This window comes from Arvicanthis niloticus, chromosome 2, assembly GCF_011762505.2.
Source record: "Arvicanthis niloticus isolate mArvNil1 chromosome 2, mArvNil1.pat.X, whole genome shotgun sequence".
NCBI lineage: Eukaryota > Metazoa > Chordata > Mammalia > Rodentia > Muridae > Arvicanthis > Arvicanthis niloticus.
In genome coordinates this window covers 126399545-126418644 of record NC_047659.1, presented here as the reverse complement: position 1 = coordinate 126418644, position 19100 = coordinate 126399545, and the positions used below count along the sequence as shown (strand labels likewise).

The following is a 19100-nucleotide window of genomic DNA, read 5'->3' as shown; positions in this document are numbered from 1 at the left end:
TTCCTCCAGCTCTGTCTGTGTTTTAACGTGTGTGTGTGTGTGTGTGTGTGTGTGTGTGTGTGTGTCTGTCTGTCTGTCTGTCTGTCTGTCTGTCATCCAGGGTGTTGTGCTCTGCCCCTGAGCTGCACAGGATGGTTTGCCTTCCTCCATTTTGCATTCCATGCAGTGTTTGTGTAATCAATGCATCGATTCCCCTCCCTCCAACGCTTCATTTGTTATTAGTCTCTCTAGATCATTTCTGAGTCTCCTGGGCTGTTTCTAGTTTTCTACCTGTATTTTGTTGGTGCTGTTTCTAGTTTTCTACCTGTATTTTGTTGGTGCTGTTTCTAGTTTTCTACCTGTATTTTGTTGGTTAGTATTCATCCTGTGTTCAAGGCCCTGTGAAATGCCACTTCCTGTAAGGTAGAGACTTGCATGCAGTTTTAGGGAAAAGCCCCTTTGGCTGTGAAGGAGTAAGTCACATCAAATAGTTGGCCTCAAATGGAGCTTGTAGCCCTTGGGGCAGAGGCGAGGGGGCCTGGGCTAGCCTTTGGATGTCTTTGGATGTATTCCACCCAGGGAGAGCATAGGAAGTGCTCCCCTTAGCCAGTGAGCACCACTAAGAATGGTCCTCAGCTTGGAGGTCTTTCAGTCCTGAAGCAGGATGCCATAGCATCCTTAGCATCTCATTTGTGTAGTTCACTGTTACATACATACATACATACACACACACAAACATACATACATACATACATACATACACACATACATACACACACACAAACATACACACACATACATACATACACACATACATACATACATACATACATACACACACATACATACATACACACATACATACACACACAAACATACATACACATACATACACACACATACACACATACATACACACATACATACATACATACACACACATACATACACACACACAAACATACACACATACATACATACATACACACACATACATACATACACACATACATACACACACAAACATACATACACATACATACATACACACACATACACACATACACACATACATACATACATACATACACACACATACATACACACACATACAAGTGACATCTGGAGGGATCAGGATGTATTTATATATTTAGGAACGCATGAATATGTAGCAACAACACACATGTGGCAGTGAGTTTGAGTGAGAACTGGGGAAAGGGATACATGGGAAGAGTTAGAAGAAGGCAAAGGGAGAAAACGATGTAATTATAGTATAAGATCGGAGAAAGAGCACAAATTCTGATTTCCAGCCAACAGGATCACAATGGCCAGAGTGGGTGCAGTGGGGTACTGCACCCCTGCGCCGGGGTGTCTAGTCATTTCCTCTAGTGCTTCTGGTCAGTCTCTCCTGTGCAAGGTGCTCCGTGATCCCTGGATCGGCCGTGGGTGCTGGTTAGCACACCTCAGTGTGACTCTGTCTTGTGACACCACTTTGGATGTGTGTCATCTTTGTGACCTTTCTGTCTGCTTTCTTCTTTCCCTTTAGCATTCCTTGAAGAAAAGAGGAACCCGGTCTGTAGGGAAGACAGATAAGAAGCCTACTCCACAGGTAGGTCCTCAGCACCCCCTCACGCACCCTGCAGTTTGTAGTCTGGATGCTCAGACCAACTTTAAGGGTCCTGGGTAGTCCCCAGAGGTCCCATGCATTTTCTCAGCTCCCCATTTAGTTCCTCCAAGCCCACTCTGACCCCGTCCTCAGACACTCGTGGACCCACAAGTTGACCACAAGTTGATAACCCAAGGTGAATCTGTTCCTCTGCTGCTTGATCGCCACCCTACTGAGACAAATCACTTCAGTTTTCCAGTCTGTTTCATCATCCCTTCCTGTTCTGTGGGTTTGTGTAAGAACTGGATACAAGCACCGTGGTGTGCACAGGCCAGGCCCAGAATCCTATTAGCAGCAGCCAGGGTGCCAGGCACTTTTTGTGCGTTTTCCCATTTAAGAGTCGTCATGTGAGAGCAATCCCTCTGCTCACTTTTATAGATAGAGCAACTCTACCAGGCATGGCCATAGTCACATGTCAGAATGTCACCTGCTCCCAGACTTCCAGGTTGTAGGCAGTGTGCCCTGGCCTCTTAATATCGGTGTCCCTGCTCTCTATCCTGTGGCCTCCAGGCCTTGAGAGCCAGGCTGATTCACCCCTGTGTTGTTGGACAGTCACTGCACCCCAGAATCCTGTGGCTGGGTCCAAGCTGACACTAACCTTCCTTGATGCTGCCTGTCTCCGTGCCCGTTGGGCTGCAGGAGGATAGTGCAGACCTCAAGTGCCAGCTGCATTTTGCAAAGGAGGAGTCGGCCCTCATGTGCAAGAAGCTCACCAAGTTGGCTAAGGAGAACGACAGCATGAAGGAGGAGCTGCTCAAGTACCGTTCTCTCTATGGGGACCTGGACGCAGCCCTGTCCGCCGAGGAGCTGGCAGATGCTCCGCACTCTCGCGAGACTGAGCTGAAGGTGCACCTGAAGCTGGTGGAGGAGGAGGCCAACCTGCTGAGCCGGCGCATCGTGGAGCTGGAGGTGGAGAACCGGGGCCTGCGAGCCGAGATGGACGACATGAAGGACCACGGGGGTGGCGGGGGTCCCGAGGCCAGGCTGGCCTTCTCTTCGCTGGGTGGTGAATGCGGGGAGAGCCTAGCGGAGTTGCGGCGCCATCTGCAGTTCGTGGAAGAGGAGGCCGAGCTGCTGAGGCGCTCCTCAGCCGAGTTGGAGGACCAGAACAAGTTGCTGCTGAACGAACTGGCCAAATACCGCTCGGAGCATGAGCTGGATGTGACACTGTCGGAGGACAGCTGCTCGGTGCTCAGCGAGCCCTCGCAGGAGGAGCTGGCAGCCGCCAAGCTGCAGATCGGCGAGCTCAGTGGCAAGGTCAAGAAGCTTCAGTATGAGAACCGCGTGCTCCTTTCCAACCTGCAGCGCTGTGACTTGGCCTCCTGCCAGAGCACACGCCCTATGCTGGAGACGGATGCTGAGGCTGGGGACTCCGCGCAGTGCGTGCCGGCCCCTCTGGGTGAGACGCTGGAGCCCCACGCCGGCCGGCTCTGCAGGGCCCGTGAGGCCGAGGTGCTGCCTGGCCTACGGGAGCAGGCGGCTTTGGTGAGCAAGGCCATCGACGTCTTGGTGGCTGATGCCAATGGCTTCTCAGTCGGCCTCCGCCTGTGCCTGGACAATGAGTGCGCCGACTTGCGATTGCACGAGGTGCCTGACAACAGCGAGGGCCCCAGGGAGGCCAAGCTTATCCATGCCATCCTGGTGCGTCTGAGTGTGCTGCAGCAGGAATTGAACGCCTTCACCCGCAAGGCAGATGTGGCCTTGGGAAGCTCTGGCAAGGAGCAGCCTGAGCCCTTCCCTGCTCTGCCCACCTTGGGCTCCCAGGGGCCTGCTAAGGAGATCATGCTGTCCAAAGACCTTGGCTCTGACTTCCAGGTAAGATGCCACAGGCCAGGGTCCTGTTACTCTTGTTGCAAACATGTTCTGAGCCAGGCACATGACAGAGGACACAAGCCCCCATGTACACAACTTCACAACTGTCCTGCAGGGAACTCCTGATCGTCACCTAGAACATGACCAGCCCCAAGGCAGCCCTGGTTGATCTCTCTGCTCTACAGGATAACCTCCTGGTTGTATCCATCTTTGAGCTTTATAAAAATAGAATTCTATAGACCAAACACATCAGTGCCTGGCTGTGTTCATTCCCATCCCACTAGGACTAAGCCTGCTGACTCAGCAAACTGCATTTACTGCAGATGGAGATTGATTCTGAGGTCCTATCCTTTTGCTGGGTTTCCCCCTTTTTCTCCCTTCCCCTCCCCTCCCCTCTCCTCTCCTCTCCTCCTTCAGGGCTGGGAACACAACCCAAGGCCTCATCCATGTAAGGCAAGTACTCTACCATTGAGCCACATCCCTGGCCCCTTCTTTTTAAGATGTTTTTAAAGTTTGTGTGTGTGTGTGTGTGCATCTGTGTGTGTGTGTGTGTGCGCACACACGCACCATCTGTGTATGGGTGCCCACAGAAGCCAGAAGAAGGTGCTGGGGCCCCCAAAGCTAGAGTTGAAAGTAGTTGTGAGTTTAAAAGCTAAACTCAGGTCCTTTTAAAGAGCATTGATGGCTCGTAACTGTTGAACCATTTCTCTAAGGCAGCCCCTTCTTTCCCTATCTCTTTTGTAACTAAAATTATTACACTTATTTGGGGAATTTAGGGAGACCATTGTGTACATGTGTTGGTCACAGGAGTCAGTTCTCAGATGGTCCTGGGGATCAACTCAGGTTGTCAGGCTTGGTAGCAAGTACCTTTACCTGGTAAGCTATCTTGCTAGGTCCCCACCCCCCACCCCTTTCACTGTGTAGTCCTGGCTGTCCTGGAACTGACTCTGTAGACCAGGCTACCCCTGAACTCATAGAGATCTGCTTGCCTCTGCCCCCAGAATGCTGGGAATTAAAGACGTGTGCCACCCACCACCAGCCCATAATATTAAATTAAAAAAATATTTTAAACCTTTAAATCAGTTTTTGAGAAGCTTAGTCTTGATATCCATGACATGCTACCTAGAAAAACTAAAATAGAAAAAGCATTATTGCAAAAGCAATAGTAAACATCTGAAGCAAAGATAAACGATGAACCCCTCATGTCCCAGCCTACCACTTCCTGCCAGTACTATGTAGAGGGTCTTGATTGGTGATGTTCAATACAGCCATCACATGCAGCAGCCCTGTGGGGATGTGGCTCCGTGGGAAAGGTCCTGCCTTAGTAGGCAGCATAGGTTCTATCCCCAGTATAGAACAGAAACAAAACAAAACTCCCAAGACAAATTTTAAAAAATTAAATTAACAAAGCATAGGATTGAGTGCAGTTTCTTCGTTGCAGTTACACATCTCAGATGCGTGAGGCTGGTTGGGCCCTGGGAGCGCCCTTCTGAACCTTCTCCATACACGCTCTCATGTGCTTGGGTTTGCTCTCTTAGCTTCATGTTATAACTACTGTTGCTGGACAGTGTGTTTCCTCATGCCCTGCAGTCCCGGTTTGTTTGCTGGGATACCCTGTGGATGGTTCCTGCCCTTCGTGCTTAGCACAGGATGGGTGGTGGTCTGCAGAACCAGATAGGAAGAGGATTCCCACTCTAAAGGTCCTTACTGCCTAGTGAGGAGGAATTAATTACTATGTCAAGCCTGTGAACGTCACATGACAAATGGTTTTTATCAACCAGGAACTTGTCCTAGATCTTGAAGAGGCTCAGATCATAAAGAGAAGGAACATGGTAGGTCCAAGGAACAGGGCAGAGTTGTGAGGCTGGGCTGCAGAGAGCCTGGAGCGGTGTGGTTTATCATCCTGAGAGAATGGCAGGAGATTGCGGTGTGTGGCACTACACTGCACTGTACGACCGCAGCTTCAACTCTGCTGCTGTGGTGCCAGGTAGCTTCTTGAAACAAGTGGAAAGACCCAAGTTGAGTCTCCCTCTTGTTTCTCCCCGAAGTAAGAGTGAGCAGGGACCACACAGGTCACAGGGTGATAGAATTGTTTCAGAAAGCTTTGTGTAAGAGCCATTCATAAATTAGTGTGTCCACTTGCCTCATTGTTCATTTTGCAATAAGCAAATGAGTTGTGGCAATGCACCCTGGGAGGGCTGATTTACCCGGGCCCCTCTCAGGTGGACAAAGCCCGTTATTCAGCTGAGGCCTGCTGGGAACCTGGTGGTAGCACTCCTTGGGCCTCTCCCCATGGATCTCTTCTGCTTGTAGCCACCTGACTTCAGAGACCTGCTGGAGTGGGAGCCTAGGATCCGAGAGGCCTTCCGTGCTGGTGACTTGGAGTCCAAGCCTGACCCTAGTCGGAACTTCAGGCCTTACCGAGCTGAAGATAACGATTCCTATGCCTCTGAGGTGGGTCTAGGCCTAAGTAAGCTGTTGGGTGGAAGCTGATTGGCTAGGACCTCCCAAAAGCAGGCAGGGCAGCCCCGGGAGGAGGATGGTATAGGTTTTGAGCATTCTGTTTGGTTTTAAGCTTCTGACAGCTGGGGGCTGGGAGGAGGGAGAAGGAAATGTGAATCAATCCTGTGATCTAGTTGCAAGCTTAGCTGGACATGATATCAAGCTGTAATCCCAGTGCCAGGATGCTGAGGGGGCAGGAATGATGAACTGGAGGCCATCCTGAAATGACTAACTTAGGTAGCAGAGAAGCAATGGCCTCTCCATTTGGGCTGTTTGAGTTCATGTTGTGAATCTCCAGGGTGCTGGCTGTAAGCTCTTGGATAAGTCACTTCACTCCCCAAATTGTCAGGTTTGCCATGGACAGAGCCCCTTATAGGGTTGTTGGCCTGGCCTCTATGGGTGAGGATGAGCACGGTGTCCATGACAAGCCACTTGGACTCGGAGAACCTCAGTGACTTTAGACACGTCCATTGCCATGGGCCCAGCTTTCCCACAGGGACACTTATAATTCCTAGAGTTGCTAAGAGTCTCTGATCTTTGAGAAGTTCCCTGTCCTCCTGAGCCTGGGAAGCTCCCTGAAACTGAAGAATCAAACCCTCTACTGAGGTGGTCTGGATGCCCTTGTAACCATGGTGAAGGCGGAGGAGGAAAAGTGATGTCTGGGCATGGAGCTAAGCTGTGTACTTACCATGCAGAACCTCAGCTTTGAGCCCCAGTCAGGGGATGGATAGACACTGAGAAGGGGAGGGAGGAGAAGGAGGAGGAAGAGGAGGAGGAGGAGGAAACAAGGAAATAGGCTTGTTTATGCTGGCTCACTTACACGCTGACTAGCTTCCTTCATGCTTACCGAGTAGCTATGACTCAGCACCCCGTTCAAGAGCAATGCGCAGGGGCAGGAGCCTGACTTCTATTTAAGAGGTTTTCGTTTCTTTGTTGAGCCAGGGTCTGAGTATATAGATTACGCTTACCTCAAACTTACCATCCTCCTGCCTCCAACTTCCAAGTTCTGGGATTACAGGCATATGATACCTTGCCCAGATCTGCAAAGATTTTTAATACAGAACAGGTGTCCAAGACATGCCTCATATCACCGCAGAGACTGCCAAATTATATTATTGGCTACATATTTTTTTTCACAGCAGGACACTTGCTCTGCCTGGGACTGTTTCCACTTTTCTGTTCCTGTGCAGTGTGTTAGAACCAACATTCCTATTACCAGAAATACTTAATACTTTTTTTTTTTGAGATGGAGTCTCACTGTGTTATTTAGGCTGACTGGCCTCAAACTCACAGGTTCAGGTGATCCGCCTGCCTCATGCCCACTTTATCTTATCTAAAAACTTTTATCACTGGGTATAACAACAAAGTAGTGATGGGATGGATGGGGCTACAGATCAGAGATGAGGCACTTGCTTAGCACGTGTGAGGCCTTGTGTCCAATCCCCAGAACCAACGCGCACACGTGCACATGCATGTACATGCGGACATATATAGACACATGCACACAGAAACACATGCTCCATACATCCACACACACGTACACGCATGCTTGTACATATACATCCGTAAGCAGACACATGCACCACACATGCATGCACATACACATGCATGCACACACACAAACACACAAGCCGACACATACACACACATGGACACACATGCACCACGCATGCATTCACATACACACATACAAGCAGACACACTTGCACACACATACACCACACATGCATTCACATACACACATACAAGCAGACACACTCGCACATACATGCACCACACATGCACACAGCGAGACAGGGAAGGGCAGAGGGGTAGAAGGGAAGAAGAATAGGTGCCGATGGCTTTTCACAAACTAAACATGTCTCTCCCCTTTGGTGCTTTGAGCCGGGGTCTTGCTATGTAGCCCACACTGACTTCAAGCTCATGATCTTCCTGTTTTGTAGTTAACATCTAGACTCATAAGCAGACCCTAGACTTCTGTGTTTCCTTCTAGTCTCTGTCTGGACTTAGAAAAGAAAAGGTTTTAAAAATACTTTTTACATTTATTGATTTAGTGTGTGGGTATGTGTGCATGGTGTATAAGTCAGAGGACAATTTATAGGAGTTTGTTCTCCTCCCACCAGGTGGGTCCCAGGGATCAAACTCGGGTCCTGATGCTTGTCTGCGAGCGCCTTTATCTGCTGAGCCATCTTGCCAGGCCAAGAACAAATTAACTTCATTTAGCTCTAAATGCTTTTAAAACACTGTTTCCCTGAAACAGTTTAAACTGAAAATGGAGAATTTGGTTAACTCTTTTTTTAAATGATCTTACTCCATGGTCGCTGTAATCCACAAACAAGCACAGTTAAATTTCTCAGCAGCATTACTACATGAAGATACAAAGAAAATCAAAATCATTATGTAGTTGACCACACTGATAATTACCATATTTCTGTTATGTAACAACACACAAAGACAGCCTCTGTGACTATCCATCTGAATGGAGCTTTACACATAAGACCCAGTAAACACATTTGAAGCCTCGTTTTTACACTTAAATTTTAATTATAAACAATGTACTAGCTTGTGAGTGGCAAGCACCTATAGGCCCAGCTACTTGGGGGGAGCTGAAACAGGAGGATATCTTGAACTCAGGAGTTTTAAGACCAGCCTGTGAAAAATAGTGAGACTCTACATCAGAAATAAGTAGTCGATTAAATGTAATCACTTAATTAACTCTAATCAATTAAAGAGACTATGAACAACTTTGTGACTCAAATTTAATTTTCACAGGATTTTTCTTTTCAGCTCATAAGTTTGCCAGAGAGAAATGTTAAAATTGTATTGAGAGGATTTGGCATGTATTGCTTCGTGTAATTGTCCTGACGGCCCCCAGGCAAGGGCAGTGTTGTGTCTGGTAGAGGACACTCGGTCCAGCTTACTGTTGGTTCCCCCGCTACTGCCCTTCTTTGACACAGCCTGTGTCTTCTCCCTCCTCCTCGTCTGGCCCCCACCCCACGTAGATCAAGGAGCTTCAGCTGGTCCTGGCCGAGGCCCACGACAGCCTCCGGGGCTTGCAAGAGCAGCTGTCCCAGGAGCGGCAGCTCCGGAAGGAGGAAGCTGACAGTTTCAACCAGAAAATGGTCCAGGTGGGTTTGTACCACTTTTTTAAAAGCTACTACAGCTTGTCTCAGAAGGGAATGTAAAGGGGCCGTGGGAGAGCTCTTTGGTGGAACACTTAACCAGCACATGAGAGGCTCTGGGTTGTTCCCAGCATAGGAAGACATCAGACACTACCAAAAGCAGGGTCCTCAGAAGGGGATAACACTGGGAAGCTTGCACCCTGCCAGGGTGCCACTGAGTTGGTGGTTGTCAGCAGCAAGGCTGGGCTGGAGCCGTGCACATGACCACAGCTGTCTAGGTGACACTGAGCGTGCTTAATCTTTCTGGGTTTTGCTTTGTCTGCTTGTTTGTTTCCTTGTTTGAGACAGGGCCTCTCTCTGTGGCCCTGGCTGTCCACTTGATATGTAGACTGGGTTGATTCTAACCCTCAGGAATCTACCTGCTTCTGTCTCCCGAGTGCTGGGATTGAAGGCATTCATCACCACGCCTGTCTGTTTCATCTCTTTTTAAAAAATTTTAAAACTTTGTATGTTTAATTACATGTAGATATGTGTGTATATATGCATGTCTGTGTAGGTGTCTGCGGAAACGTTACAAGGGCCAGGTTTCCTTTGATCTGCCCGGTGTGGGTGCTAGGAATTGAACCCGGGTACTCAGGAAGAGCAGCTGGTGATCTTAACCGCTGAGCCGTCTCTCCAACTCTTGTTTCATCTCTTGGCCTCAGTTTTCTGTCTGTGAAATGGTACCCATACCCAGCCTGGCTGTGGATCAATTTGATAGTTCTGTAATAGCATTTCTTAAACCTTAGTGTTGAGGCTGGTGAGATGGGTAAAGACACTTGCCACCAAGCCTCACAACTTGAGTTTGATCCCCAGGACCCACACAGTGAGAGAGAACTAACCTGTTCTCATCTTCTGACCAGCACACACATGCCATGGCGGCTATGCCCACCCATACACATACAAAACAGTAAGTGGATGTAAAAGAAAAAAGCCACCTCATTGGACAGCCCACGTAACCTGCCTTGCACACATTATATCCTGCAGGCCTCATACTCCTCCCTTACGAGATGCACCCTCTTTACTGATTGGTGGCACATGGTAGGACATGCTGAAGAGACAGACGGATTGCAGACAGGAGCACAGAGCAGACGTGCGTTGCTCAGAGCTGTTCATCCTGGGCCTTTGGCTCCCTTAGCTGTGAGCCAGTGTTGCCCCCAGGAGACTTCCTATTTCTCAGTCTTCCTTAACCCAGCATGCTCTGCTCTGTACCCGCCCTCTCTGCAGTCCCCACTCACCAGTGTGAGCACGTGGGAAACACCTGATGCTCTGTAGGTGCTCAGAGCATGGCGGCCAGAGATCGTTCCTCAGGCTGTTTGCCCAGGGGTTTCAAATGCAATCCCTCCCTGGCACCTGGGCTCACCTATGAGACCACACTGGGTGGCTGAGCTGTCGTGTGCAGGTTCTAGAGAGTGAACTTGTGCTTGTATGGAGGGCATTTTAATGATTGCTCTCTCTCCAGCCCACTGCTGCTGCTTTTGAGAGTTCTTCTTCCCTGGATACAATGGGCTGCTGGCAGTAGCCCTGGAAGGGGTCCCCAGTAGGCACTTGCCACTAGTGTTCCCCTCTACCCTTGTCTGGGTCTGGAATTAACTGGGACCCCCTTGCTCACTCCTGTTCTGACAGCTGAAAGAAGACCAGCAGAGGGCGCTGCTGAGGCGGGAATTTGAGCTGCAGAGTCTGAGCCTCCAGCGGCGTCTGGAGCAGAAGTTCTGGAGCCAAGAGAAGAACATCCTGGTGCAGGAGAGCCAGCAGTTCAAGCACAACTTCCTGCTGCTCTTCATGAAGCTCCGGTGGTTCCTGAAGCGCTGGCGGCAGGGCAAGGTTCTGCCCAGCGAGGAGGATGACTTCCTGGAGGTACGGCTGAGCATAGTCTTAGCCTAGGACTGGAAGAAGGGGAGGGAACATTGGACAGGAGTTCTGCTTCTCGGCCTCAACAGTGCCAGGTTGGGGAGTGGGTCGCAGTTAAGGTCTGGGAAGTCAGTGACGGGCTTTGGTCCATCCTGAGCCATCCGTCCTGCCTGCCTGGCTGTGCAATCTCCTTTCCATCTGGACTGCTTGCTGGTGTCTCCATCCTTTGAAGGCTGAGCCTGTTGAATGTGGTTTCTCAAACCAGGTGAACAGCATGAAGGAACTGTACCTGCTGATGGAGGAAGAGGAGATGAACGCCCAGCACTCGGATAACAAGGCCTGCACGGGGGACAGCTGGACCCAGAACACGGTGTGTTTAACCCTTCTGGTCCTGCCTTACCCTTGTGCACCTTGTCCGTTAGTGAGCACTTCCTGTTTTCTTCTCAGCCCTGACTGGACACAGTGTCTGCAGATGGTTATTGCCTGGATTCAGGTCCACCAGTTGCTCAGTGCTAGGGGACATCCCAGGGTACTGACAGAAGGCCGATGTTACAAGAAGGGAAGCAGTTAATCTGTTGTATAGGAGACAGTGTTAGAAAAGGGGGGGGGTCTCGTGTCATGCATTTCCATGGATGAACAGGGGCTTGTTGAATTCAGAATGGAAAAAAAAGACCATATTGAATCCAGAGGACCACATGTACAGAGGTGTGACAAGGTGTGCTGGAGTGACGCTGGCCAGTGGGGCATTGTGGGAGGGTGAGGATACCAGGCCAGGGTCACACAAAGAGAGGCCTTAAGTAAGAACTGTCAAATGAAGCCACAGGTGGGAGGGGGCCCGTAGAGTCACTCCCAGGGTTCTATAGTGAGCTGGAGTTGGGCGTGAGCAGTGTGTAAGGAACCGGGAAAGGGGCTTGGCATCCAGTCTGGCACCGTTTGAGGGGCTCCATGGAGAGAGGAGAGACCTGCAGCCTGGGGCCTGCAAAGCCTAGGAGAGGTTGTTTCTCTGTGTTTAGTCAGAATAGCTGCTCCTGTACTAGAATTCACTGTTTGTGAGGCTTGCTGCTTGGCTCGACTGTTTAGGACAGGCCTTCAGCCCCATTTTACTGGTGAGAGGGCCTGATGAGGACTCTCTGAGGCTGGTAGGGCCCCAGCTGGACTCCTAGGTGAGTCAGCTATACCAGGGCCGCCCTCCCTGCTTCACAAAGTTCCTGACCAGGCCTTACTCTGTCGGCAGCCTAATGAGTACATCAAGACCCTGGCTGACATGAAGGTCACGTTGAAGGAGCTGTGCTGGCTGCTCCGGGACGAACGTCGGGGTCTGACGGAGCTTCAGCAGCAATTCGCAAAGGCCAAGGCCGCCTGGGAGACAGAGCGGGCGGAGCTCAAGGGCCATGCCTCACAGGTAAGCCTCCCTGGACTCACAGAACGCTTCCACGCCGCCTGCATGCCACATCCAGCATGGCTCCTGATAGACCTGACTAGTGTGTGGAGAGAGTGAAGAAAAGTCAGGCAGACACAAGGATACACAGAAGGCTGGGATCAGGCGACCTGGACTCTCTGGAAGCTCAGCCTATTTACTGTGAGGTTGATTAGAGCGCCAGAGGTGGTTATTAATGCAGATAAACTGGGAGGCGGGGATTATGGTATAAATACAACAGTGTCAGGGGACAAGTTCAGCTAACCTGAGCAGAAGCACTCTGTAGGGAAGCTGTCTCCAGGCCTCGAATGCTGGAGGAGGCTCCTGTGGTGGACATCTGCACACACTAACAGAGGAAAGCTTTGCCATTTCCCTCTGAGCCTCACCCTGGTGAGGCAAACAGCTTTGCCATGTCTCCAGGGGTCCCAGGGTGGCCAGGTGTCTTGATGTGACTGTGCCTATGTCAAGAGTACACGTAAGCTCAGGACCTGACTCACTAGGGCCTCCTCTGCCCTCACACCTGTACTTGGCAATAGGCCGCATACTCCTGCCTCAGCTCTGCTGGCTGCCACCTCGTTTGCTTTCTTCTCTCCTCATAAGGACTCCCAGCCTCTGCTAACTGGCTCAAATGTTTTCTTCATACTCAAATAGAGGTCTGCCTTCCAGCCACCCACCCATCCTGACTAAAGGAGCTCTCACCAGCATCCCCAGGGGGCTGGTGTCTGCTGTGTGCCTGGGGGCAAGTTGTTTCCCTACTCCGGTCTGACAAATGGGAAGGCAGGCTCTTCACTCAGAAAAGGCTCTGACTGTGCTTCTAGAGGTTGGGCCCCTGGCCTTCTCCAGCACATCTTGGCTTCAGGGTGTCTTCCTTGCCATCTGTGGCCATGGGAGACAGGCATCCTGAAGGTTTCTGCTGGCCAGATGGCATTAAGTAGAAGACTTGCTCTTACTCCTCAAGCCTCGGACCTCCTTGCTCCCATGGGTGTGTTTCCGCCCTCACCTGGTGTCTGTAGACGCTTTGCTTTTTCCTGAGCCCCGCGCTCTTCCTCACCCTGTGGATGTCTGTCTCCCTTCTAGCTCCACCTTCCAGGGTTCCCCCAGACCCCTCTCTGCTTCACGAGCTCAGCCATGCCCGGAGCGCTTGCTCACGGACCAGCCTCATAGGGATCAGCATTCTCAGATCCATGGGGCCTGTGAGTCTTGAGGCTGTGTGTTTCTTTCCTGCCTCCCCATGATGAGGTCTAGGCTGAGAAAAATATGCCAGACCATTCCTTCACCCATGTATCATGTGACTGTGTGTACATGTCCCCATGCAGGTCCTCTGGGACAAGGTGGGGCCCAGCTTTCAAGGGGGTAGGGGTCGAGAATAAAGAATGTCTTCCACTTGTGGAAACTGCTGCTGGTAAGAATTGATAAATGTATGGTTATCAGTAGCTGGGGGAGCTGCCTATTGTAGCAGGATGTGGAATGTTTACCTAACACCTTGGAGCCTCAGTGACGGACAGAAAGTAGTGCTTTGCTTACAGGGGCTTAGGAAGAGAACATTGGGTTCGGGGTCTGTCTTGTATGTAGAAAGGGGTGCATAGATGGAAGATCCCTGAAGACCTTCTCCATATAGGTTCAGAGCCAGTGTCTCCTGCCACTGCCCAGCTAGCTGGTGTCTCTTCCTGCAGATGGAGCTGAAGGCTGGGAAGGGTGCCAGTGAGAGGTCCGGGCCTGACTGGAAGGCTGCACTGCAGAGAGAGCGGGAAGAGCAGCAACACCTCCTGGCAGAGTCCTACAGTGCCGTCATGGAGCTGACGAGGCAGCTGCAGATGAGTGAGCGCCACTGGAGCCAGGAGAAGCTGCAGCTGGTGGAGCGGTTGCAGGGAGAAAAGCAGCAGGTGGAGCAGCAGGTGAAGGAGCTGCAGAACCGCCTCAGTCAGGTAAGGCTCTTCTGCAGTGGTAGCTGGATTCTGGAGCTCAAGGAGGCCTTGAGGGTCAGGCCCTTCCCTCTGATGCAGTCTTTCAGGCCTCTCCCCACACCAGCGCCGGCTTCCTTCGCTATTACACGTGGCGGCTTCATAGAAGGTTGTTCTTTCTCAATCACGTCTTACAGCTTAGCAGTTGCAGTAAGGAAGTGCTTTTGTCCCATAAGTTCTCACTGAGCAGGTGTCAATAGTGTGCCCATCAGTAGGGCCTCTCAAGACCCAGGGCCCAAATGGGAAGAGCCATGAGTGATTCCCATAGGAAAGCTAGAGTCCTCTGACCAGAGAGGGAAATCAAGACCTAAGTATTACAAAAAAAAAAAAAAAAAATCCATCTGCTCCCTCCCTTTGTACATCTGTGGAGGGTTTTCTGTTTGGTTTGGTTTTCGCTAATTGAGTCATTGTGCTCCTGCGTGTGTACCTCCCTCCTCCTCAGAGAGCCTCTCTCAGTTTAACTGCTGCTTGACCCCCAGTCATTCCACACTGGCACCGTGTTTCACTTGGAGCTGGTAGAGCACTGGCCTAGCACGTAAATGTGGCAGCTCGTGCCTGTAAGTTCTTGGGAGGTAAAGGCATGAGAATCGGAGGTTCAAGGTCATTATCCTCAGCTACTTAGTTTGAAGCCAGCCTGGTTTACGTGAAACCCTGTCCCAGACAACCAGACAAGCAGAAAGCAGCCCCTCCTGTCGTCTGCACACGTGTGTATGTGTGTGTGTGTGTGTGTGTGTGTGTGTGGTCAGAGCAGTGTGCAGACCCGCTTTTCCTTTTCTCATGACTCTCCAGTCTTTGGACTCATCCTGACAGGAAAATGAGCATCTCTTCAAGAACGACCACCTTTGGGTGTCTTCTCAGATGCCATCTAAAACCCTCACAGCCCTGTAAAAGGCCACTTTGCAGAAGAGAAAAAAATGAGCCAAAATGTCCTGTTTCTGACATCTGGTGGATTTTGTTTTTTAAGATTTACTTTTTTTTTTTTTTTTAATGTGGATGAGTGTTTTGTTCATTTATATGCATATGCACCGTATTCATGCCTGGTGGCCTCCAGCTAGTGTCAGATTTCTCTATAGGAACTACAGTTATAGATGGTTGTGAGCTGCCATGTGGGTGCTGGGAACTGAGCCTGAGACCTCTGGGAAAGCAACAGGTGCTTTTAACTGCTGAGCCATCTCTCCAGCCCCAACATCTGGCAGATTCCAGATTCTTGATTTGAGCTGACCCCCTGCAAGGAACTAGGTTTTCCCTGCTATCACACTCACTAGCTGGAGAAACATTGTACCTCTGAGGGTCACATTTCCTTGGTGTCTATGTGTGGTGAGATCAGGCTGGTACACCCACAAATCAAACCACATCCTCTGTGCCGTGTGGAAGTCTGATTAGAGCATCTTTTTGTACCATATGGCCACTTCCTGTCTATGAGTGATTCTTCATCTTCATCATCATCATATTGGTTTTTCCAGATGGTTTCTCTGTGTAGCTCTGAGTATCCTGGAACCTGCTCTGTAGACCAGGATGGCCTCAAGCTCACAGAGATCCACCTGTCTCTGCCTCCCAAATGCTGGCATTAAATGCGTGCGCCACCGCTGCCCAACTTTTAATATAATTTTTGTTTTGTTTTGTTTTGTTTTTAAGACAGGGTTTCTCTGTGTAGTCCTGGCTGTCCTGGAACTCACTCTGTAGACCAGGCTGGCCTAGAACTCAGAAATCCGCCTGCCTCTGCCTCCCAAGTGCTGGGATTAAAGGCATGTGCCACCACTGCCCAGCTTAATATCATTTTTTAATGATTTGGAAATCATTAAACCAAATCCGTGTCATGCTTAGTGAGGTGTCAGCACACCACTGGAACCTGCCAGCTTGCAGATATTCATTCCTCTACTTGATTTCCCAGCTGTGACCTTGTATGGAATTTGTTGGCTTCCTAGCTCTGGTCTCCTGCAACCTTTTGATATGGATTTGCTTCCCTCTGTTCAAACCAGGACACCCAAGCTACATCCTATATTTCTTATTTTTTTCCTCCTTCCTCCATCCCCCTGTTCTTCCTTTTTTATTATTTGTTTGTTTTGAGACTCTGTGTACCCCAGTACTTGGCTCAGACCAGCCTATAGTGCTCAGTTCTCCTGGCTCTGCCTCTCACAGAGGTCAGCCCCCACATCCATATAAGCTGTGCTGTAGATGTAAGCAGCCCAGTCAAGCCACCCGCAGAGCAGCCATAGGAAGAGTGTCTTAGTCAGTGTTCTTTCCTTTGAAGAGTCACCTTGACCATCGAAACTCTTATAAAGGAAACATTTAATTGGGGCTGTGTTGTGGCCCGAGCTGCCCCATGTTGGGTGCCAAAAATGTTGCGAGCCGCTCTAGCCCACGTTTGGGGGCCAAAATGTTGGGGACCGCTCCGTCAATGTTGGAACCCACACTGCCAAAAGCCTTGGGGGCTAAATTGTTAGAGCCCACACTGCCCCAAACTGCTTCGGTCTGCGGGTCGGGGTTCAGCAAGAGAGAGAGTGAGGATAGACGTGAAGAATGGAGACCAGACAGAGTGTGATTCAATCCCATTTATTCTTCAGTCTCTCTTCCTAGTCTAAGTCCCTAGTTCCAAATTCTAAGTTTCCTTCCAAGTTACAAGTTACGTTCCAAGTTCAAGTGTCTAGTGTCTAATTCTCTGTTGCCTGTCTCAAGTGCCTACTACCTAATTCCAAGTTCTTCCTCCAAGTGCCAAGTGTCTAATACCTAATAATAATTTCTTCTGTGTGCCTCTTGCCTTTTATATGTCTCACTTCTAAGCCACGCCTTTAAGTCACGCCTTTAAGTCATGCCCTTAGGCCTTGTCTCTAAATCTGATCTCTAAGTCACACCCTTAAATCACACACCTTTAAGTCTCACACACCCAAGGGAAAATCCTGGGTATCCAAAACAAGATGTTATCAGAGTGTGCTCAGCTGTTGTAGGCTGTTGTAATCAAGTCTCTTGTCAGGGTATATGGCTCAAGATGGCTGCAAGGATGATAGCCGCCTTCTGTCGGCTCCCCACAGGGCTGGTTAACCATTCCAGAGGTTTAGTCCCTTATTGTCCTGACGAGAACCATGGTGGCATGCAGGCAGACATGGTGCTGGCCAGGTGGCTGAGAGTTCTACATCCAGATCCACAGGCAGCTGGAAGAGAGAGTGACACTGGGCCTGGCTTGCGCATTTGAAAACTCAAAGCCCTCTGCCCCGGTGACACACTTTCTCCAACAAGGCCACACCTCTTAGTGGTGCCACTCCCTATGAGCCCATGGCACTCATTTTTATTCAAACCACCACAAAGGGACTCCTGGCTCTGATACTCCTCATCTCTGGGCTTCATCTACACATGAGGATGGCTGTTCAATCTTCTTATCTCTCAGGGCAGCCAAGGGAATAAAAGAGCTAGCCACAAAATGTCACAGTGCTCCTAGATACGCCTGACTGGGCCTTGGTTTACATCTTCATCTGTGATTGTTGTTCATTCATGCTGATCTGACTTCTGTTGCCGCCTCCTTTCTGTTTGCTTACGTTGGGTTCCTAGTAAGCAAAGTTTTGAGACATGGGTTCAAGTGCAGACAGGTAGCCAGCCTGCTCTGGTGTTGCTTAGGACTTCCGTTGGACTTTTGGGAAGTGGAAGGCAAAGCCTACTTGCTTTTTCAGAACTGAAAGGTTTGGGGCAGGGACATGAGCTTTAATAACACTGGGAAAGCCCTGGGGAAACTAGGGTGAGTCACCCCATGTGGGAGCCAGTTGTGAAGGGATGGGGGAATTCAAAGGAAATGATGGTGTGGTACCCGTCATCCCAATCGCTGCTTGAGCTGCTCACATTTGGGCCTTCCTTCTGTTGACTTTCTCCTCTCACCCGCTACATGGAAATAATCACAGTCATACCTGCTCCTATGGCTGCTATGAGGATTAAATGAACTGATGTGCACCCTGGAAGTGTGGTGCTCCAGGGAACACCTCAGGACTCAGCAGGACCGCAGCATGGTCCCTGTGTGAGATGGCTACTGCTCGTCTGCCCTCGCTGTTCTGTGAACTACAGTATGGAGTAATGTAGCAGTAGCGCCTGTTAGCTCTGTTAGCCAGGTCAGGACGATGCCTGCCGGTAGCTGCTTCTAATACTGGTTTCCAAATCCACCTTGTGGGGGCTCAGAGCTACTATCTACTGAGAAGCCAATGCCGGGGCCCATGTTATGGGTCATGTGGCCTATAGAACTGAGGCTGGGGAGTGACCCTGCTCAGAGTAGCCCTGCCCACCAGCAAACACTCTTTGTCTTTCTTAGCTGCAGAAGGCTGCTGAGCCCTGGGTCCTGAAGCACTCAGACCTGGAGAAGCAAGACAACAGCTGGAAAGAGGTGAGGCTGCTACCCACCTTCTACTGGCCCTGACTGTACCAGAAAATTCCTTGCTTGTGGGAAATGTGACAGAAGGATGCTAACTCTGTCCCAGAAGCCACACCCTCCTTACACCCTGGACTCCTTAGCCCCAGAGTCACTACCCCATGACTCCTGCCCACGGATTTGGACTTGGGAAGGGTTCTCTGCTGTGGGAGAAACCCCAGGCCAGTTCAGTTATATCTCAATAGACAGCAGGACTTCTAAAAAGCTGTGTGGTCTTAGGTGAGTCACTCTCCATCTCTGAGCCCCAGTTTCTCATTGCCCTGACCTCGTCCTGAGTGGGGTCAGTAGGGTCACAGTGAAGGAATTCACACATAAGGTCAGGGGGACTGTCCATAGAGCACAGAGC

General features: G+C 50.2%; 1 protein-coding gene across 1 annotated transcript in view; it reads left to right on the top strand.

The window, feature by feature from the left end:
• The window catches only part of Mtcl2 (microtubule crosslinking factor 2), a 68260-nt gene that overhangs the window by 34339 nt on the left and 14821 nt on the right, over positions 1-19100 (top strand). Inside the window, exons 4-12 of the mRNA XM_034494021.2 lie at positions 1526-1588; positions 2285-3460; positions 5771-5911; positions 8962-9087; positions 10747-10977; positions 11237-11341; positions 12206-12373; positions 14062-14313; positions 18638-18709. Coding sequence (XP_034349912.1) covers positions 1526-1588; positions 2285-3460; positions 5771-5911; positions 8962-9087; positions 10747-10977; positions 11237-11341; positions 12206-12373; positions 14062-14313; positions 18638-18709 — 2334 coding nt within the window. The remainder of the gene's footprint in view (positions 1-1525; positions 1589-2284; positions 3461-5770; positions 5912-8961; positions 9088-10746; positions 10978-11236; positions 11342-12205; positions 12374-14061; positions 14314-18637; positions 18710-19100) is intronic.